Raw genomic sequence first — 23,491 nt, 5'->3', positions numbered from 1 at the left:
TTAACCAATAACAAAAGCAACCTTTTTATATCCTTCAATAAAAACTAGCAAACATTGAAGTAAAAGAACTGCAAAATAGGGTGCAGGCCTCTCCTACTGAAGAATGACCAGTAGGATCCCTGCTTTACTGATACTGACCATGCAATCCAGAGATTTATCAATGATATGATCGTTATGGCTCCAACTTCAGAGTTAGGGAGAGCAACCCTAAAGGTTATACTTTATTTCAAACTTTCGCAACGAGGTGCCCTTCAAAGTGGGTTGCACGACCTCCCCCAAGCCACGCTGGATTAGGATGGGAGATGTCGCCCAATAGATCAGAAGGGCACCAGGTTGGGGAAGGCTGTCTATGGCTCAGGTAATACAACACGCCTTAATTCCTTCCCCGTTGAGGAAACCCGAGAAGCGGCGGCAGGACCTTCCCGCTCCCGGGTCCTGAGAGCGTGTGTGAGACTAGCCATGGGGGACGCTCGTTCCCCAAGCACAGCCCCGAAGAGCGGCTCACAGACCCTCACCGGCAAAGCCACGAAATCCCGCCGCCCTCGCTCGCCGCCCGCTAGCCCGCCGTCCTTCGAGGCTTCCCGCGCTTCGCTTCCGAGGGACGTCATCCGCACCAGAGGCCGGGCCGTGCTTTTCTCGCCCTCTCATTCGGCCGTGGCGCTGTCCGTCCCTCGCTCGGTCCCGCCCTCCCAAGCCGGCTGGATCCTGTCTCGGCGGCCACGGGCGGGCTGGGCCATGTCGGCGCCGCCCCGGCCGCCTGAAAGGCGGGGAGGAAAAGCAGCGCCTCTGGCCGGGCGGCTGAGGGACGGGCTGACGGCGGGAAGGGTGGGGTAGAAGGAGGGCGGAAAAGCTGCCGGGCTTCCCTGGCTCCGTCTCCTTCCGAGCCCCTTTTTCCTCGAAGTCTTGGGGTTGCTCCGTTCGCGCTGCGCTGTCGCCCTTCTTTCTCCTTTCCTGTCCTCCCCATTCCGTACTTTTACCAATATTTAACGCTTTTTGGGGACACAGATTTAAGGGGAAAAAGGAAAATAACACTCTCCCGTTTTGTAGCAGCAGCAGCTTTCTTCGCCACGGTCCCTTTCCCTTTTCCTGTTTTTTTTCCCCCTCCCCATGCAGGGAGACTTCTGGGGCTTTTCCAGATCTCCTCCATCCCACCCCCAGTCTTGTCTCCTTTGCAGCTTAATTACAACCATATGGAGCCAGAAATAACTTCCATTTATCGTAAAGGGATTTCCTCCCAAACGAATGGATTTAGAATTGCAGCCATTGCTTCTCCTTATTAGCTTGCATCCATCGTCGGTCACTTTTTCCTGGCAAACCGTGTCCTCCAGTCTCCCCCATTCTTTCATCTTTCTCCCTTTTCTCACCAATCTCTTGCCTCATCCTCCAGTCCCCTTTCTCTCTCCATCCTTCTCCTCCCCCCCCCCCCCCACACACTCACACAGTTTAAAGATCCCTCCCCTTCCAATCCGACATCTTCCTTTCTCTCCTCCTTTCTCATCTCTGGACCCCTCAGCCCAGACCCCTCCTCCTCCAGCTGTGCAGTTGCTCCGTCATCCTTTGTGTCTGATGGAGAGCAGAGGTGCCTGTCCGTGCCACGGTATTGGACGAGGTTTCCCTTTCATCCTTGTTTTTGGGCATCCCCTCAAAATGTTTCTTCGGGTAAGCAGCAGGTGAGCATGTGCACGCATGGGGAAGGGGGGAGATGGAGGGAGGGAGCTGGCATCTGTTCATTCTGACAAAGTTATCCCTCTCCACCAAAGATTCTCAACTTTTATTAGCTAACAGGATCTCTCGCTGATATGTTTCTTTAAATTCTGGGGAAAGAAACCTGAACTGAATCTGAATTTGAGATAGATGCCCATTGTGTGTGGTTTGGAGGAAAGGAACCAACAGAAAATTAGTTTCAGTGTTAATTTCATAGCTATAGCCATCACTTCAGCAGTATAACTTTTAAAACCAGCCACAGGCAACAGTTTTTTTTAATGAAACTTTATGTTAAAATAAAGCATCACTTTGAAAGCTAAAATTTGTAACGATTCTGAAGGTGGATATTATAAAATGTTTAGGATTTGTAGCACAATAGTTACATTGCTGAATGTTTGAAGTGCAAGCTTTAGTGGAAAATATCCACTAAAGTGGATATTTGTGGTTAGTCCAGTGTTTGCCATGTTGGTGATCGCATCCACCTTCTGCATTCAGCCAAGGAATGGTGTTTCTTAAAGTTGGAACATTTCAGCTCCAAAGCAAGCCCTGCACCTTTTTTTTAAAGAGCTTTGATCTGCCCACTTTTAGTTCTAGAAAGTTGGAATTAAATTTCTTCTTCTTCTGGCACTTCTTTCTGAACATACTTTAAAGTCTTTAAAGTTAAGTGGAAATGTCACTTTCCACTTCAATTAGTCTTAATTGAAATACATGTCTGTAGGACATTTATTGACAATATTCCAGGAGCCATTTCTTCATGTTTTCATCTTAAGGCTACTTCTTTTAGAATAAAAAGTAAAAATTGGAGAAATCATAAGGAGTGTGGATTCTTGTCCTTGCCCACTTATATTGTAATGTTAGTTTGGCTGTTACTGACTCATGGCTGACAAAATATATAAATAGTTCTGGATAGCTTGGTTGGCCATGTTTACACTACAAAAGGAAATATTTTTGGTCTCATGCTGTGCTTTGTTAATGGGGCAGATCGTTTTGGGATACATAGAGAAATTTATTTTAAAAAACAAGTTGGTGCCATATTTTCTTCCTAGGAAAACAGGTATTTTATTTTAACTGGTTTTAATTTGAATAATGTTCTAATCATTCTAATTAATGCTGTGAGACATGACATTATACCAAAATATCTGAAGTTAACTAACTTTTGTTTTATTTTAGAAAATGTTCTTAATGTTCTTTGCATTTTACTCTGCCTTTTAATATCTATTTAGAATATCTACAGTTTCAGGAGAATTGTGAGAAATGCCTTTTGAGGATCTTAATCCTTGTTGAATGAAACTGGAGATATTTCTGCAAGCAGAATAATCTCAGAGGCCTGGGAGCGGTCAGAATAGACCATTTCCTATCAGCCTGTTCTCTATATACATTTTATTCTTATTCGTATTGTTTTTCTTTTCTTTTTCTGGATACTGCTCTGTTGCTCGAGTTTCCGAGTCCTTTAGCTTGATATATTGATCTCTTTTCTCATCCCAGTTGCCTTGTGGATTTTCAGTACCAAATACCAAGAGGATTTACTGATATAGTGGATCTTAGTTCCCACTGGAGAGCAGAGTATGAGACAGAACTGATCCCAGTGTTATTGGGAAGTTCTCCCCGTAGAAGCCCCTGCTACATACCGTAATGGTCTTATCCAGCTCTCATTCATTTGAGCAAGGGTTACATAGGAGACATTCAGAATGAATTGTGTTGCATATTAAGTAGCCACTCTGGATTTTTCTTCTCTGAATCCAAAATGTATTTGGCAAGTCCAGTCCAATATATTATTCCTTATACCTGACATGTGACATCAAACATCAGTGTTCAGGATAAATCACTAGGCAGCTTTTATATTAAAGAAAATACATTTGGTAATATAATACATGTTAACAAATTAGTGAGAGGGAGTAAACTCACAAGTGATATACTATCCTCCTTTTCCTATGTAAAATTCACTGCAGAATGACTAAATTCAGTATTTTCCAGATCAATAATAATATCTGTTCACTTTCAATTGATATATCTGTAACAAGATGTGCGAATGCCATATGTGGTCCTGACAATATGAGAAAAGCCATTATGCAATTTCTGTTCTAATAAAAATTTGGTATCAGAGAAGATGTGATACGCACTTGAAAAGAATTGGGACATGGCTTCCAGCAGTATTCTGTCTTCCTGGCTTTGATGTAGGAAAAGATCAGTCAAATTATCTTGTATGTTCTCCCTTCAGGATAAAATCTACCTCAAGCTTTAAATGAAGTTAAAGTGAATGCATCCATTTCCATACTCTCTCTCAGATAAGATATGACATTATAGCCAGAAAGGCAGTCATGTGTCACAGAACAATGGCTAAAACTCTTCAGTGGTTTTCATGCTGTGATGACTTTTGTTGTAGCCAAAAATCATATGACCTAAAAAAATTCTTTGTTTTATTGTCTCTGTGGGAGAGCTAGCTTCACATGTAAGTGTTTTTCAAGTGCAGTTACAAACAGAAGATGCAAGTCTCCTTTTAACTGAGATGGTCTGCCTGTATCACCTCTGCTAGTTTTCTGTTAAAATAAAGCAGATGCCATATCTTGACTTACCAAATGGCTCATTCCATTAATACTGCCCTCTGGGTGAAAAGATACTTAATAACTAGGCTGCCTTTCATTTTAATTTGTTTTGTTGGCATTAACTGACATAAAGCTATGTGTATTTAGTTTAAATGTCTATAGATTATGAAGCATAGTTAGGGAGGGTGAAACTGATGGGAAGGAGAACAAAAATGAATATGGACTTAAGTAAATCTGTAGGAATACAATTTATGTGAGTGCTTCTTTTGAATCAATTTGAATTGGATTTTTGTCTGTCTGTTGTCATCAGACTGTTTGTCAAAATGTAATTAGACTTTATGTTGATATGGTTATATTCCCAATTTGTATCTTGTATTTGCATGCATAAGATTATTTAACTGTGTATTGTGGACTTATTTATTGTTTTAAATCTATTATTAGGTTCCTTCAGCTCAACATGGTGCTGCTTAAACATAACATTTAATAAAGAGTCCTTTTGTCTTGCTCAATCACTGACTGAGTGATTGTGCATAAACCCTAAATGATTAAGTCAGGGAAGAGGAATGTCTCTCAGCAGCAATATTATGATTGGTAAACACACATGATGATGAGAATAGGTTAATTAAACAGAACAGCTTTGTTCTTTTATCATCTCAATCGGTTTAATAAAAGAGGAATAGTTGGGCTGAGAGAGGGAGGAATGTGGAAAGGACTATTTTGAACCCGCTGTTTTTCTAAAATATAGACAAACTTATTTGGGAAAACCCAAATCTCTGATTTCAATTATGTGGAGAATTGTTTTAATTCTTCTAAAAACCAAAAGAGGTGTTCTCAAACTCTGTAATACTTTGACCCCCTTAAACGATGAATGAATTTGTGTGATAATCTGTTTGTCAGATAAAACCATGATAGAGCCTTACAGATATTTAAAATAAATAAAACCTGAACGTCACTAACACATACATTTTTACAGACACTCCAAATCTATGGACATACTACTGCATACCACACCACAGAAATGTCTGAAACACAAATATTTCTAGAAGCCAAGCCCAAATTATATGTGGTCTGTGTCAATGATTTTTTTTTTAATCCGTTCAATTGTGTCCAATTCTTGGAGACTGCCTGAACAAGTTCTTGCAGTTTTCTTGGCAAGGTTTTTCAGAAGTAGTTTGCCATTGCCTCCTTCCTAGAGCCGAGAGAAAGTGACTGGCCCAAGGTCACCCAGCTGGCTTTGTCCTAACGTGGGACTAGAACTCATGGTCTCCCAGTTTTTAGCCTGGTGCCTTAGCCACTACACCAAACTAACTTATTTATTACTATTTTCACAAAATACATTATACTTTAATCAAAGGAAAGTACGAACAACTGACATTTTTTATTTAACAAAGGATCTTAATTGATTGATTTAAAAATTTTGTAGAATAAATAGATATGCAAATATTTAAAAACTTTATTTCAAAGTAATGTTCTGTAACATACATAATACTTTCAAGAAACAATATTGCTAACAGGTTCACAAGAAAAGGAAGGTGAAAGCCAATTCATAAGCTTAGTAATAGTCAAAAGCCTAAATTTGATTACCATGCCAAAGTCATTTCTTTTTTAGCTGTGACTATCCTCTAAATTATTGACTATTCTAAAGCCTTTGACTGTGTGGCCCATAACAAATTGTGGGAAGTTCTTAGTGGTATGGGGATACCAAGTCATCTTGTATGGCTCCTGAGGAATCTGTATAACGACCAAGTAGCAACAGTAAGAACAGACCACAGAACAATGGACTGGTTTAAGATTGGGAAAGGAGTATGGCAGGGCTGTATACTCTCACCCTACCTATTCAACTTGTACACAGAACACATCATGCGACGTGCTGGGCTTGAGGAATCCAAGGCTGGAGTTAAAATCACTGGAAGAAACATTAACAATCTCAGATATGCAGATGATACCACTTTGATGGCTGAAAGCAAAGAGGAACTGAGGAGCCTTATGATGAAGGTGAAAGAAGAAAGTGCAAAAGCTGGCTTGCAGCTAAACCTCAAAAAAACCAAGATTATGGCAACCAGCTTGATTGATAACTGGCAAATAGAGGGAGAAAATGTAGAAGCAGTCAAAGACTTTGTATTTCTAGGTGCGAAGATTACTGCAGATGCTGACTGCAGTCAGGAAATCAGAAGACGCTTAATCCTTGGGAGAAGAGCAATGACCAATCTCGATAAAATAGTTAAGAGCAGAGACATCACACTGACAACAAAGGTCCGCATAGTTAAAGCAATGGTGTTCCCCGTAGTAACATATGGCTGCGAGAGCTGGACCATAAGGAAGGCTGAGAGAAGGAAGATCGATGCTTTTGAACTGTGGTGTTGGAGGAAAATTCTGAGAGTGCCTTGGACTGCAAGAAGATCAAACCAGTCCATCCTGCAGGAAATAAAGCCAGACTGCTCACTGGAGGGAATGGTATTAAAGGCAAAACTGAAATACTTTGTCCACATAATGAGAAGACAGGACACCCTGGAGAAGATGCTGATGCTAGGGAGAGTGGAGGGCGAAAGGAAGAGGGGCCGACCAAGGGCAAGGTGGATGGATGATATTCTAGAGGTGATGGATTCGTCCCTGGGGGAGCTGGGGGTGTTGACGACCGACAGGAAGCTCTGGCATGGGCTGGCCCATGAAGTCACAAAGAGTCGGAAGTGACTAAACGAATAAACAAAATCCTCTAAATTGCTCACAACTCCCTGGGAGGTCACAACCTACAGTTTGAGAATCACTGAACTAATATAACAGCGTTAACTGTTGAGACAGGATATTTTTATTTCTTTTGCTTTGTGGTTTCTCTTACCCAAAAAGATAAAGGTGTTATGTTTCAATAAATCTGCAGTGGTATAGACAGTGCAGTCCAAAGCTTTAGACAAAGTATCCCCCCTGATCAGAAAAAATATTAAGCTGAGGATTGGTTGTGAAATACAAAAATTAGAGAGACGATCCTCTCTATTCTGTCTTTGAATAGTTTGGTGTTTTGGGAGTAACCCTTGCAATTGTTTTCAATTTGAAAGGGGAAAAAAAGGACACACGTAAGTGGAAAGAGGCCCAGTCATAAAGGGAGAGTACTGGCAGGTCATCTAACACTATAGTTCTAGAAAGTGAAAGCTTAGAATAAGATGACTTAGAAAGGACGTCAAGAATAACAAAAAGAACATCTTTATATATGTTCAAAATAACTGGAAAAGAATCAGAATGCCAGCTATTCAATGAAGATAGCAGATGATAAGAGATGGCAAAGAAAAGGCAGCACTACTCAACTCCTTTTCTGATTTGTTTCCAACAAAAAAGTATATATTCTACCAGCAAATTATGAAGAGCAAGGTAAAGGGGCAGGATTGAAGCTTGAGAGTGATAGAATCCTGGTAAAAAATATCTCTTTAATGTAACAGTTTAAATCCAGGACCAGGTGAGTTGCATTCTAAGGCACCAGTTTGTGGTTGGGCTGAACCTTTGTTAATCTTGAGAAAGACAACCACTTACTATCTCAGACCAACCTATCTCATTTCTAGGATAAAAATTAGGAGACCCACACCATGTGCTCCACCTGGAAGTACAGGATATAAGAGTAATAAAAACATGCATAGGATAATTGTGTTTTAATTACTTCCCCCCAAATATAGTGGAACCTACTAAGATATTTTAGTATCAGTGAAAAATGTTTGCCTGCAGCAGGTAACAGCTAACTAACTTTCATTAATCCTAAAAAAAAAAAACTAAGTGTCAAACTTAGATATTTGGATGAAAGACCATAAGGAAATCCCAGAACTGTAGACTAGATTGGAAGTAAAACAAACATCCTGGAAGAAGGCAGTGACAAACCACTTCTATACTGCTGCCAAGAAAACTATATTGATCTGCCAAGAAAACTATATTATCATAGACATCCAGCCCAACCCAGAGTGACAAAGAAATGACTAAACATGCATTGCAGTGTAAATCGCCTTTCATACCTGTGTCCCAACATCGGTTTGCGTTGCAGTGTCGCAACACATGTTTTGTCATTTGCACCTGTAAGGAATCAAGCTTGACTCAAGGACATTTTTTAATTTATTTAACGTATTTTTATCGCCACCCATCTCCCTCATACGAGGGACTCTGGGCGGTTAACAAAATTTTGCATTACTTTAAAGCAGTGTTTTTCAAATTTGGAAACTTTAAGATGTGTGTTGTTGTTTATTCATTTAGTCGCTTCCAACTCTTCGTGACTTCATGGACCAGCCCATGCCGGAGCTTCCTGTTGGTCGTCAACACCCCCAGCTCCCCCAGGGACGAGTCCGTCACCTCTAGAATATCATCCATCCACCTTGCCCTTGGTCGGCCCCTCTTCCTTTTGCCCTCCACTCTCCCTAGCATCAGCATCTTCTCCAGGGTGTCCTGTCTTCTCATTATGTGGCCAAAGTATTTCAGTTTTGCCTTTAATATCATTCCCTCCAGTGAGCAGTCTGGCTTTATTTCCTGGAGGATGGACTGGTTTGATCTTCTTGCAGTCCAAGACACTCTCAGAATTTTCCTCCAACACCACAGTTCAAAAGCATCGATCTTCCTTCTCTCAGTCTTCCTTATGGTCCAGCTCTCGCAGCCATATGTTACTACGGGGAACACCATTGCTTTAACTATGCGGACCTTTGTTGTCAGTGTGATGTCTCTGCTCTTAACTATTTTATCGAGATTGGTCATTGCTCTTCTCCCAAGGATTAAGCGTCTTCTGATTTCCTGACTGCAGTCAGCATCTGCAGTAATCTTCGCACCTAGAAATACAAAGTCTTTGACTGCTTCTACATTTTCTCCGTCTATTTGCCAGTTATCAATCAAGCTGGTTGCCGTAATCTTGGTTTTTTTGAGGTTTAGCTGCAAGCCAGCTTTTGCACTTTCTTCTTTCACCTTCATCATAAGGCTCCTCAGTTCCTCTTCGCTTTCAGCCATCAAAGTGGTATCATCTGCATATCTGAGATTGTTAATGTTTCTTCCAGAGATTTTAACTCCAGCCTTGGATTCCTCAAGCCCAGCTTGTCGCATGATGTGTTCTGCATACAAGTTGAATAGGTAGGGTGAGAGTATACAGCCCTGCTGTACTCCTTTCCCAATCTTAAACCAGTCCGTTGTTCTGTGGTCTGTTCTTACTGTTGCTACTTGGTCGTTATACAGATTCTTCAGGAGGCAGACAAGATGACTTGGTATCCCCATACCACTAAGAACTTGCCACAATTTGTTATGGTCCACACAGTCAAAGGCTTTAGAATAGTCAATAAAACAGAAATAGATGTTTTTCTGAAACTCCCTGGCTTTTTCCATTATCCAGCGGATATTGGCAATTTGGTCCCTAGTTCCTCTGCCTTTTCTAAACCCAGCTTGTACGTCTGGCAATTCTCGCTCCATGAATTGCTGAAGTCTGCCTTGCAGGATCTTGAGCATTACCTTACTGGCATGTGAAATGAGTGCCATTGTTCGATAGTTTGAACATTCTTTAGTGTTTCCCTTTTTTGGTATGGGGATATAAGTTGTTTTTTTCCAATCTGATGGCCATTCTTGTTTTTTCCAAATTTGCTGGCATATAGCATGCATTACCTTGACAGCATCATCTTGCAAGATTTTGAACAGTTCAGCTGGGATGCCGTCGTCTCCTGCTGCCTTGTTATTAGCAATGCTTCTTAAGGCCCACTCAACCTCACTCTTCAGGATGTCTGGCTCTAGCTCACCGACCACACCGTCAAAGCTATCCCCGATATTGTTATCCTTCCTATACAGGTCTTCTGTATATTCTTGCCACCTTTTCTTGATCTCTTCTTCTTCTGTTAGGTCCTTGCCATCTTTGTTTTTGATCATACCCATTTTTGCCTGGAATTTACCTCCGATGTTTCTAATTTTCTGGAAGAGGTCTCTTGTCCTTCCTATTCTATTGTCTTCTTCCACTTCCGTGCATTGCTTGTTTAAAAATAATTCCTTATCTCTTCTGGCTAACCTCTGGAATTTTGCATTTAATTGGGCATATCTCCCCCTATCACTGTTGCCTTTTGCTTTCCTTCTTTCTTGGACTACTTCTAGTGTCTCAGCAGACAGCCATTTTGCCTTCTTGGTTTTCTCTTTCTTTGGGATGTATTTTGTTGCCGCCTCTTGAACAATGTTCTGTCCATAGTTCTTCTGGGACCCTGTCTACTAAGTCCAGTCCCTTAAATCTATTCTTCACCTCCACTGCATATTCCTTAGGAATATTAGTGAGCTCATTTCTAGCTGATCTGTGGGTCTTCCCTAATCTCTTTAGTCTGATCCTAAATTGTGCAAGAAGAAGTTCGTGATCTGAACTACAGTCAGCTCCAGGTCTTGTTTTTACTGACTTTATAGATGTCCGCCACCTTTGGCTGCAAAGGATGTAGTCAATCTGGTTTCGGTGTTGTCCATCTGGGGAAGTCCATGTATAAAGCCGTCTCTTCGGTTGCTGGAAGAGAGTGTTTGTTATGCACATTGAGTTGTCTTGGCAAAATTCTATCAGCCTATGTCCTGCTTCATTTTGTTCTCCCAGGCCATGCTTACCTGTAATTCCAGGTGTCATTTGACTGCCCACCTTAGCATTCCAGTCTCCCGTGATGAAAATAACATCTCTTTTAGGCGTGTTGTCCAGTAGGTGCTGCAGATCCTCATAGAACTGCTCTACTTCAGCTTCTTCAGCATCTGTGGTTGGGGCGTATATTTGGATCACTGTGATGTTAGATGGCTTGCCCTGAATTTGAATTGAGATCATTCTATCATTTTTTGGATTGTATCCAAGCACTGCTTTAGCCACTTTACTATTAATTAGGAAGGCTACTCCATTTCTTCTGTGGTCCTCTTGTCCACAGTAGTAGATTTGGTGGTGATTTGATGTGAAGTGGCCCATTCCAGTCCACTTCAGTTCACTGACGCCCAAAATGTCTATCTTTAATCTTGACATCTCACCAATAACCACATCCAATTTGCCCTGGCTCATAGATCTTACATTCCAGGTTCCAATGGTGTGTTGATCCTTAGAACATCGAATTTGCCGTTCACCACCAGCACCATCAGCCGCTAGCCGTCCTTTCGGCTTTGAGCTAGCTGCGTCATCACATCTGGGGCTAGTTGAACTCATCCTCTGTTCCTCCCCAGTAGCATTTCGACCATCTTCCGACCTGGGAGTCTCATCTTCCGATGGTATACCGACGTATCTCTGGTTGTACTGATCCACTGAGTTTTCACGACAAGAATACTGGGGTGGGTTGCCTTTACCTTCCCCAGGGATCGCATTTAGTCTGACCTCTCTGTCATGACCTTCCCGTCTTGGGTGGCCCTTCACGGTTTAGCTCATGGCATCATTGAGGTGCTCAAGCTCCAGCACCACGACAAGGTAACGATCCTTTGTTGAAATTAAGATGTGTGGACCTCAAATTATGTCCAGGGGCTCAGTGCTCTGTCCATAAGCAGGATAAGTGTCCAAAAACTGAACATAATAGGACCAAATTTGGTGTTAGGGAGAAGTCAGCAAAAAAAAAAAAGAGTTTGGAAGTGGGCTCCTTCCCCCATGCCTCCTTAAGGGAGAAGCAATTTAGGAGGACTCAGAATGGTGCCAGGTGCCTCTCCATTCACCCACCAATGACCAAAGCACAGCATATGTAGCCTGCTTGTGCTTCCCAATATACACATGTACAGATGCAACACAAGGGGAGACCAAAAACACACAAAGATCACATTCCTTGAATACACAGAGGAAAATACAGATGCCTCCTATTGCCATTGCTGGTGAAGGGCTGGGAACAAAATCCAAAAGCCATGTTCTGCATGCTTCTCTACCTTGTTCATTTAGTATTAAAAAGCAGCAAAGACATACAATTATGTGAAGGCTCAGTGGTTGCTTGAATATACAAATTGCTTTTGGCTGCTAATCCTTGTTCCACAGAAGTTTATTTTCAAGTGATGATTAATAGTGTTTCACCTTTGGTGAATCAAGTTTACAGCTTTCTTGTAGTATTGTCTGCAGTTCGATGCATAGTTGGCAAAAAGGTTAGGAAAAGCTTCTTTAACAAGCCTCCACCTCCCTGATCTGAACTCTTGTATGCAAGTTTGAACAGCTTTCATTCATTTTTCTTCACTAGACTTGAATCTGATGAATGAGACAGAGGCTTCAAGGGTATTTAAAATACTTGACCAGCGCACAACATGGTAAACCAGGCAACTTGTAAGAAGACATCAGGCTCAGATGAAACTCTTTCTGTGCTAAATTACACTACCGATCAGTGTGCTGAACCCATTCAAATCCCTTGGTTCAGGTGTATCCTACTTGATCCCCCTGCGGCTTCAGATGTGCTTCACTGGGCTGGATGAGCCTCAAGTGGATTTGGAAAGAACTCAGGGCAAGGGTACATGACTGGATTACTTGACTTTGGCTTTTTATATTCTCTCTCTTTCTCCCATCCTATAGTGTTTCCATATCTTGCAAGCTCTGAGGAACAGTTAATATCCTGATCCTGATTCTCAGGCAAAAGTATAGCTTCTTCCATTGTGGCTTTCTTCCTGTGGATTTAAGGCATAATAAGCTTACATTTAAAGATGCTTTTCAAAACTACAGTCTTCGTAAAGTGGCCTCACTGATTCAGATGCTGTTACGACGCATTTTAAAAAGGTTGTGTGCCTGAATTCCATTCTGAAAACACTAATGCACAAAAGAATAACTAAGGCAAACAAAGGCATGAACTAGACCTTGAGGGAATCTTACTTTTTGTAATGTCATTTCTTTCCTCTGCCGTTCCTTAAGAGCATTTCCATACATCATGGTCTTATAAAATTGCTTTTAGTAAAACAAGTTATTTTTTTTATAATCCTTTTCAGGATGTAAAGCCTAGGTGCTTCAAGTGCCTTGGGGATACCCTTTTAAAAGCCCAGTTTGAAAAGCAAATGACTAGAATACCCAATCTGTGACATATTTTAATTAGTTTCTGTCTTAATGACCTGAAAGTGTCAGCACAAAATAGCATCTCTTAACATTATGCTTATGTGAACTAGTATTGTAAGAAGCATTACATGAATCTTTGATTATGTTTTATTCCTTGACCTACTTTCTCTCTCTCTCTCTCTCTCTCTCTCTCTCTCACTCTCTCTTTTTTTTGCTGTTGAATGGTTCACTGGCCTGAATATGGCATTTGTCCAAAGGGCAGGCAAAGGAAATGGAAAATAGTCTTTTCCCAGGAATGGAGGTTAAATTAATCTACAATTTGTTTGTCTTAACATGTTAATGGAGGAAGCTCTGGAAAGCTAATTAAATTAGAATTCTATTAGTTGTGATTCAGAACATCATCACTCACAGATCCATTTATCTGAAAGCCCTAAAAGATGAGGAGTGAGTCCAAGGTTCTACCAATGTTTTATTAAGAAAATAAACTAGTGGCTATGAATGTTTCAAAGTAGAACACACAAAATGCTAATATTTTCCATTCCATAGAGAAAGGATCTGCCTTTAGTGTGCTGGCTCTATGAGCAAAATTTCATTTCTGTTGGGACAGCTTTTCTGCTTATAGAGTCCACCATCTAATTAAAAAAATGGGGCTTCCTGTTTCTAGTCCTTAAATCCCATTTTTAAAGATGAATACTGATGTTACAGCTGAGGGTTCACTAAGGCCCTTTAGTCCGACGTTCCAAGACTTCATTCATATATACATTTTTCCTGGAGCAATCATTACTGAATGTAAAATGCATAGTATAGGCCTGCAAGTCTCATTTCAATTCATGTAGACTATTCAGGGAAATTAAAATACGCTGCATTAGTTAGAACACCTTGGAAAGAGCCCCTGAAATCAGAGGCATAACTTTGGAGGAAGCAATATTAGAATGGTGGCCTGAATGGTGTAGAGGTGAATTGGTGCCCGCTTTCTCCAGCACATATATTGCCTTACGATTATCACTGTAAGAGATCAATTAAATGGGAGAAAAGCATATAATCGTGGGGAAAAATTATCTTTAGTATATACGTTTGAATTTAATTGACCAAATTCAATCTCATTTGCCTTATTAAAGTTTTACTGTATAGCCTTTCCTTTTCTACAGAATCACTCCCACGTTGCTAGAACCACACACAACATTGCAGCTTTGAAGCTGTCCTTCAAAATCTCTCGAAAAATATTCTTTTCTTTGAAGTAGATTGACGTTTAGAGAAGGATAAACCACCAGATTTTCCTCGTGTTGGCCTAGAATATTCCTTGGAAAGGGCTAGAATATTCTGGCTGTAATGCTTCATGCTTGTGGCAGCCTAACGATGTGCAGGAAGCAGGACTGCTCTGTCTCTCATATATATTTTGATAGACAACTAATCATGAACTTAACTGAACATAGGTAAGAGCTCATGTGCAATCCAGTACCATGGTGATAAGGGTGGTGAAGCATTCTTCTCCCCCCTTACTTCATCATCATATTGTTGTCCAGATGTCCTATTTAAAGTTACTAATGAACAGGGGGAATGAGCAAGACCATTTACTATCTGGCTGCTCTGAGGATATTGTACAATGTTTTGCTGATAAAGTTGCTCAAATTCACCAGAATCTTGATTCCTCATCAGTGGGGTATGAAGTGATGACTGGCAACATCTTGTTATGTTACTGGGATTCATTCTGGCTTATAGACTTTGATGAAGCAAATATAAGGCTTTGTGGCATGAGCTCTACCACCTATAGATCCATGTCCTTCCTGGCTCTTTCAGATGGCCAGAGGGGGGAAACAATAGTTGGGTCCAGGAGACTGGCAACATTCCTTTGGTGGATGAGGTTATCCCAGTTGTCTGTAACAAGACACTAGTGTTCCCCTTTCGGAAGGGGGCTCCCCTAGACCCCAAAATCTTGGGTAATTATTGTCTAGTCTCCAATGTTCCTATTCCAACTAAGGTGGTTGAAAAGAAGGTGTGGCTCCAGTTGCAGACTGCTTGAGAAGAAGCAGCTTATCTGTACCCATTTTAGTTAGGATTCAGGCCTAGGCATGGAACTGAGACAACATTGGTCACTCTAGTAGAAAAGCTTTGTCATGACCTGGATGACAGGAATGTACTTTTGTCCTCTCAGTGGTTTTGGGTGTCACTGACCATGGAATTTTGCTAGCCTGGGTGGTTTCAGGATTGGTGCTGGTGTTTTATAGTGATTTTCCTCCTCCTAAGAGAGTGGTTTTGATCAGTGGTAGTGGGGGAGGAAAGGCTGGTTCTGTGGGTGTTCGATTCTCTCACTTCTGCTGTTTAGCATCTCTATGAGGCTGCTGGGAGAGGTCATCCATGTTGCAGATGCTGGGAAAGCCTTTAGCCCAGGAGAGGTCAAAAAAGTCACACACCAAGCATTTCTATAAAAATAATTTATTTACAGAAAGCAAAAACAAAAGCAAAAAACATATTTAAAGGACTTAGCTCTCATTGAGAGCTACCTGGCTTGCTACATGCCGGCAGAGAGAAAAAGAGAAGTGAGAAGACAAGTCCAGGCAGGTCCTCCCCCCAGGCTATTTTGCATGAAGCACGTGAGAGGAAACAATCAAATGCAACCCCTTCACCTGGCCAAAATGATTTGTTACAATAGCAGTCTTAATCTATTAGTAGGAAAACCTCAACACTCCCCTTTTTACACTACAGATTAAGATGCATAACCAATCTTCTCTGACACCTTTATATGTCTTTCCATTCACATTACCATTATCTCCCCTTTGGTTTAACAGAAAGTTACCATTTTTCTTCCTGTGTTTTTTTCAAACCTAGGTAATTGGTCACAACTCCAAGGCTTTTTAATATGAAATGGCTTTTCATGCAGGCTTCAAAATCAAGCCTTTGTTTTTCTGTTGATGTGAATAGCAGCAAATCATCAACATAAATGCACAGATACATACAGCCTTGTTTGTCCTTCTTCATATATACACAGGGATCTGCTTTTCCTTTTTCAAAACCAAAATTCTGCAGTTTTTCATCTACTTTTTGGTTCCAGGATCTAGCAGCTTGTTTTAACCCATAGATTGACTTCTGCAGTTCACAGACTAGATTCTTCCCTTTTTCATAGCCAGGGGGTTGCTGCATGTATAATCTGTGGTCTAAATCACCATAGAGAAATGCAGTTTGAATGTCATAGTGGTTAACTGACATTCCCTTGAGTGCAGCAACTTTTAACAGTAATCTAATTGATTCACCTTTAGTAACTGGTGCAAAAGTCTTGTCAAAGTCTAAATCTTTCCTTTGAGTGAACCCTTTTGCAACCAACCTTGCTTTATATTTTTGGATTTTGCCATCAGCATCCCTTTTCAGTTTGAAAAACCCACCTACAACCCAGACAGTGTTCATTGGGAGGTAGATTTACCAGTTTCCATGTTTTATTTTCCTTCAAGGATGCTAATTCCTGTTGCATGGCAGAATGCCAATTTTGTGCAATCTCAGGTGGTAAAGCATTCACTTGTTCTAAAGACTCAGGTTCTGTGAATATGTGAAAAGCCTTTACTGTTTCAGCCTGAAAACGTGATGGAGGAACGCCTTTATTACTCCTCTGAGATCTGCGAGGTAATACAGGGCTTAAATTTTGACTCCTATCACTTTCCTGAGAAGCATCTGTCTCATCAGACAGATCTTCAGTTTGCTTTTCTGATTTAATGTCCTCATCAGGCAAAAGATCACCATCAGCAAGTCCTTGCTGTTCTCTTGTGGTGGTCAGTTCAACTGGAGAGCTAGAATTTAATCTCCCCCAGTTTTGTTCAGCAAAAGAAGCGCTTTTGCTAATTATTAATTTCTCTCCCATTATGAACCTGTAGCTCCTCTGGCTTTGTTCATAGCCAACAAAGATGGCTTTCTTTGTTGTGGGGCCTCCTTTCCTTCTCTGCTGTTTTGGAATGTGAACCCATGCAGTGCTACCAAACACTCTAAGATGGCTTACCTTTGGTTTCACACCATAAAACAAATGGAATGGAGTGTCCTGAATCATAGAGTTATACAACCTGTTCTGAACATAACAAGCAGTCGATAAAGCTTCTCCCCAGAACTTAAAACATAATCGTGAATCTTTTAACATGCATTCCATCGCATTTTGCAAGGTTCTGCCCTTTCTTTCAGCAACACCATTTTGCTGAGGGGTGTACAGGTTAGAAAGAATTTGTTCTATCCCTTTTTCCACTAGGAACCTTCTGAATTTGTGAGAAAGGTATTCTCCTCCTCTATCACATTGGAGTGCAGATACAGGCCTTGCCCATGTCACAAAACCTTTAAATTTCTCAAATGCCTCATCTTTATGTTTTAAGATGTAGATAAATGTGTATCTTGAGAAATCATCAATGATGGTCATTGCATACCTTGCTTGTCCAAGACTTGGAGCAAAAGGACCAATAATATCAGAGTGTACAATTTCCAAAGGTCTAGTTGTAACTCTGTCACTGTGCTTACTCACAGGAGCTTTTAGTGTTTTGCATTCTTTGCAAACTACACAATCTAAGTATTTATCACAGGGTTTTATCTTTAGGTCAGCACACAGCTGTGGCATTTGTGCTATATACTTGATATTAGCATGACCAAATCTCCTGTGCATCAGGTGTACACATTGGTCATGATATGGTGTGTTGCCAACTGCAGCCTTGCAGCTTGGCTTCCTTGCATTTTGCACAATGTACAAGGAGTCTTTTAACATACCAGTAGCACACAATTTCCCATTTTTACGTATCTCACAACCATTTTTCTTAAATGTTATGATATACCTTGTTGCAGCCAATTGTGCCACAGATAAAAGGTTTGATTGTAAATTTGGCACATACAACACACCTTTTACAGTTTCTCCTAAGCAGGATAAATACAAGTCACCTTGTCCCATAATTTTGGTCACAGACCCATCAGCCAAAGATACACTTTGTCTTTCAGTTTTAGACAGTGACACAAAAGAGCTTTTACAATTACATAAATGACAACTGGCCCCAGAATCTAACACCCATACATCAGAATTACCCTTCTCAGCAACCTGTGCAATTTGGGTTGTCTGTAGAGCCTTCTTCTGTGTTGCCCTTGTGTTCTTCTGCTCTGTCTTTCTACTCTTGGGTCTCATGGCACAGTCTCTTTGCAAATGTCCAGCTGAACCACAAGTGAAGCATCGCTGGCTTGCTAGCGCTGTGGCCTCAGGTTCCTTTCCCTTCTTTTCCCTCATTTTCTGGTCTTGCAGCTTTCCAGAAGAGATGGGGGGGGATCTTTCCTCTCTCTTCTCCCATTCAGCGAGTAAGCGCTGTGTAACATACGATGGGGTGAGGTCTGCTTCAGGCATAGCCTCCAGGGTACAAATCAGCGTGTCCCACGTTGCATTCAGTGAGGACAGGAGGATATAGGATTTTGTGAGAGGTGTAAATTCCATTCCTCTCTCCTGCAACTCAACAAACAGCTGCTGAATAAAATGCAGGTGCTCAGGAAGGCTATCTCCTTCTGCAAGGTAGGCTCTGTACAGCTTTTTCGTCAGAGTAACTTTACTCCCTGCTGTTGCCTTTACATATAAGTCTCTCAAAGCGTCCCAAAGTTGCTTTGCAGACTGCATGCCTCGCACGTGGACTAGCTGATTGTCCTCAACTCCCAAGATAATGGTGGCTCTAGCCCGCTCATCCTGTCTCAGCCATTCAGCACTGGGATTTTGGGGGGTTTGCTCACCAATTGGCAGCCAAAGATCCTCTCTGCGAAGATACATTTCCATCTTCAGGGCCCAATTCAAATAGTTGGTCTCTGATAGGCGCTCCAGAGGCATCGCTGAGGGCTGGGAGGTAGCCATGGCTTCTTCCTTCTTTTGCAAGTCACCTCAGCTAGCTTCTTTGTCCTGCAGACCGGCAGTTGCTGGAAAATCTCCAGGTGGCTCCAAAGAAAATCTTCACAGGTCTTTGCTACCTGCCTTTAAATTGTGCATGAGGTGTGGAGTTGATCTCTCTTTTCTCTCTGGGTTTTACTGCGTTGTTTACTGGGCCCATAACCTGTTGCAGATGCTGGGAAAGCCTTTAGCCCAGGAGAGGTCAAAAAAGTCACACACCAAGCATTTCTATAAAAATAATTTATTTACAGAAAGCAAAAACAAAAGCAAAAAACATATTTAAAGGACTTAGCTCTCATTGAGAGCTACCTGGCTTGCTACATGCCGGCAGAGAGAAAAAGAGAAGTGAGAAGACAAGTCCGGGCAGGTCCTCCCCCCAGGCTATTTTGCATGAAGCACGTGAGAGGAAACAATCAAATGCAACCCCTTCACCTGGCCAAAATGATTTGTTACAATAGCAGTCTTAATCTATTAGTAGGAAAACCTCAACAATCCATCAGTCTATAGTGCGGTATTACCAGTATGCTAATGATACCCAATTATATATCACTGAGCCAGAGATGCTGTTGAGGTCTTGACTGTTACTGGAGGTTTGTGGGGCTGGAAGGGATGAAAGAAATTGAGGCTGAACCCAAACAAGGAGGACTTATTGTTTGTCCAGAGATCATCTGTTTCCTTATCTACTTTGGTGGTTACTCTGGATAGGGTAGCACTCGCCTTGAAGGGGCAGGTCCATGACTTGGATTTTCTCATAGTCTCATGGTAACTGCTTGATGGGCAGGTGGAGACCATGTGCAAGATGGCTTTTGGTCCAACTCTGGCTGGTGCACGATTAGTGGCCCTATCTAGAAAGGACCTGGTAATGGCCATTAGTGATCTCATTGCTATTTCTGTAGACTACTGTGATATACTCTCTATAAAGCTACCTTTCAAGATTATTCAGATGCTGCAGTCTGTGCACTGTATTCTGCTTTTGACCCACATGCTGACAGGTGAGAACTGTTACTGCTAAGTTACACCTATATTTCAGGCATTGCTGTAGTTGCCTATAGGCTTCTAGGTTTACTTCAGAGTGTTGGGTTTAACTCTTAAAGCTCTAAATAAGTTGGCTCCTAGGTACTTCCAAGACCACCTTCCCCCTGGTACAACTGACCCATCACATATACTCATTCCATGTCAGAATATTGTGGGTCCCCACTCCACATGAGATAAGATCAGCGGTGGCCTGGGGACAATGTTTTTGAGTGGTGCCCTACCCCTATAAAACAGCCTCCTCCCCAAAATGTCAGACCAGTGACAATCCTGACTTTATTCCAGAAGGTGGTCAGATTATTCTGAAGGAGTTTAAAAGTTGATGTTGCCTATATGAGTTGGCACTATCTGATGCTAAAGTGATTATCTGATCTTTTTAACAGAATTCGCACTGTGTTTTTAATCTCTGCTATGCCCTTTTTATTCTTGTAAACAGCCTTCAGATTCTGGTAGTATAGAAATGTGAGAAATAAATATGTTGAGTGCTCTTTTTTCTATTTTCATAGATACAGCCTCAGAACACATGAGGGGTGCTTTCTGTGATAGTCACTGAGGACGAAGGATTTTGGCAACATTGGTTCTGGAACCTTTATGAAGTGTGTAACATTAAAACATGGCAGAAAATAAAGAAAGGAAGCCTAAAAACACAGATGTGAGACCTAAAATCTGTCGGAGTAGGAGTGCAGACAGAAAGGACGGATATGTATGGAGTGGAAAGAAGCTTTCCTGGACAAAAAAGAATGAGAACAGTTCTAATGCTGAAATGGCAAGCACTTCAGGAAAACCTACATTAAGTCTAAGGAATCAGGAGAGGAAACACAGCTGCTCCTCAGCTGAAATGGAATTGGAACATGCATGTGGTCACAGGTTCTTAGGCCGTTCTTTTAAACAGAAACTGCAGGATGCAATGGGACAATGTTTCCCCATAAAGAGTTGTACCACTCGGCATTCTTCAGGGCTTTCCTCAAAGAGAAAAATACATATCAGTGAGCTTATGCTGGACAAGTGCCCTTTTCCACCACGATCTGAGCTAGCATTTCGATGGCATTTAATCAAGCGGCACACTGCCCCTATAAAACAAAAATCTGAAAGTTGGCTAAGTACGGGCTCATCAAAAGGTGAAGGGAAAGATGAAGAACTGAGGGAGATTGAGACTGCAGATGAACAAGACTCTGCTGTTTTGCAGGCAAGTAGTGTTATTGATAATGCTTCCTGTCCATGTGATCCTCGAGATGAATCTGCCACAGGTAAGCAGCTAAAGAGCAGCAGAGAGGAAAGTGACATGGACTCTGATGATGAAGTGGTGACACTTTGCACTAGCTCTAGGAAGAGAAACAAGCCACGGTGGGAAACAGATGATGAACTGCTTCAGCTGCAGATGCCTCTCAGATATCACACTCAGATTGATTACGTTCATTGTCTTGTCCCTGACCTCCTTCAGATCAATAATAACCCATGCTACTGGGGAGTGATGGATAAATATGCTGCAGAAGCACTTTTAGATGGAAAGCCAGAGGGGACTTTTTTGTTACGTGATTCTGCCCAGGAGGATTACTTATTTTCTGTTAGTTTTAGGCGTTACAGTCGTTCCCTTCATGCCAGGATTGAACAGTGGAATCACAACTTCAGTTTTGATGCTCATGATCCATGTGTCTTCCATTCTCCTGACATTACTGGACTCTTAGAACATTATAAAGATCCAAGCTCTTGTATGTTCTTTGAGCCACTTCTCTCTACTCCCTTAAACAGAACTTTCCCTTTTTCCCTTCAACATCTATGCAGGACAGTTATTTGTAACTCTACAACTTACGATGGCATAAATGCCCTTCCTATTCCTCCATCTGTAAAGTTGTATTTGAAAGAATATCATTATAAATCAAAAGTAAGAGTCCTCAGGATTGATGTACCAGATCAACATGCCTAGAAAACATTCTGGAAGTTGTTCTAGTTATTTATAATTATTCCGATGGACTTTGTTTTTATTTCTCTCTCTTATCAACAAAATGTTCATGCAAAAATATCTATAGACCAAATTTAACTTTACCTGAGCCTTACATCCCAATATATTTTTATTTCCTGCCCCAATGAACAGGTTTCTGTAAAAACACAAAATTGGTACTAACATTCTATAAAGTTTTGTGGAATTTCAAGGAAGCTATTTTAAAGTTTTCACTTGAGCTTAACTTTTCAGATATAAAGCTAAGTCAAGGTTCAGATTTGACTTGCCTTTTATAAGCTAATTTATATGCAGTACAGGCATGTTTGAAACACTGAATACAGTAGTTCTCCAAGAATTGCCAGTTTGTAGTTTATTTTTTTTAATTATTATTTTGTCCTTGCTATAAAAGTAAAATTAATAAGATTATCGTGCTCCTACTAATCTTTGGGTGCTTATTGTTTTAAATTTTATATATGTTGTTTATGTTTTGAGATTTAATGGCACTGCCGTATGCTATTTGTCAGAACATGATTTGATTTATCATTTTTAATAAATGTTGAACATATATAATTTTCTGGACATCTACTAAGAATCCTGAAACTATTGCAGATCATCTTAAAGGATTTTGATATGAAGTTAGTATATGTTTTAAAAGGAACTGTGTGTTGAAGCACAAGGTAGATGCTGGTTCCACAAGCCAATAGCTGTAAGTGCTAACAGAAATGTATGAATAAATCTGATGGGTGTGTATCTAGCTACCTCAGATCTTCACGCTTCCCTGCTCTGCCCTGCTGCTCTGTTTCAGCAGGGCCTTGGATCTTTTTCTCAGCCTGCTGAATGTCCTTTCGTGCTAAAAACGTTTTTGTTTTGGGGATTTAACTATTATGTAGGGCAACTTCTAAGGGCAATTATGGCTGGGAAGAAGTGGTTAACTGTCCTTTTTCCTCTTCACTTAAAACATATCCCTTAGAAAATCCAATTCTCCATGTGGCATTTAAACTTAAGAAAAATATTTCACAGATGCTAGTAGAAGTATAAATGCCATGCTGATGTGGGGGAGAGGATGGCCCTTCTCCTATCCCTAAATAAAGCAGTTCCCTCATGCACACTCGATAGGCACATAACTCATCCACTCTTCAAATTGTTGCCATTCCTTTCTTACGATGCCACTCCAGCATTTACCAAGTGCTTGCTTTTGGTCACTCCTGTGATGCAGGATTGTGTTGTTCTTGCAGATGGTCACAATCACCAAGAACACAGAGAAGAGTGTGTCCTTAAGATAAAGGTTAGAGCAATACTACCCTCCCCTTTCAGACATGAGGCTCTTGAAAAAAAGTATAAATGGAACTGAATTGAACTACATACACAATTTATCTGCCATCTCAAGGACAGCACTGTCCCCCCTTAGGATTAAAAGTAACTTACTAGGCCTTTTTCACTGTTGTCTTAAAACATCACAAATA

At 41.1% G+C, this 23,491-nt stretch overlaps 1 protein-coding gene across 2 annotated transcripts; it reads left to right on the top strand.

The window, feature by feature from the left end:
* The first annotated feature begins 996 nt into the window (after nt 1-996).
* On the top strand, nt 997-22,668 carry SOCS4 (suppressor of cytokine signaling 4). 2 transcript variants are annotated; one of them, XM_063290514.1, is made up of 2 exons: nt 997-1,659; nt 20,596-22,668. In XM_063290514.1, the coding sequence occupies exon 2, from the start codon at nt 20,703-20,705 to the stop codon at nt 22,011-22,013; it is 1,311 nt and encodes a 436-aa protein (XP_063146584.1). In that variant the 5' UTR covers nt 997-1,659; nt 20,596-20,702; the 3' UTR covers nt 22,014-22,668. The 2 variants fall into 2 exon arrangements, with proteins under 2 accessions (XP_063146584.1, XP_063146583.1); XM_063290513.1 differs by having other exon boundaries at nt 997-1,670.
* Nucleotides 22,669-23,491: the final 823 nt, after the last annotated feature.

Source organism: Candoia aspera, chromosome 1, assembly GCF_035149785.1.
Source record: "Candoia aspera isolate rCanAsp1 chromosome 1, rCanAsp1.hap2, whole genome shotgun sequence".
Taxonomy (NCBI): domain Eukaryota; kingdom Metazoa; phylum Chordata; class Lepidosauria; order Squamata; family Boidae; genus Candoia; species Candoia aspera.
Note: the sequence above shows the minus strand (reverse complement) of the source record. Positions and strands in the feature narration are given on the sequence as shown.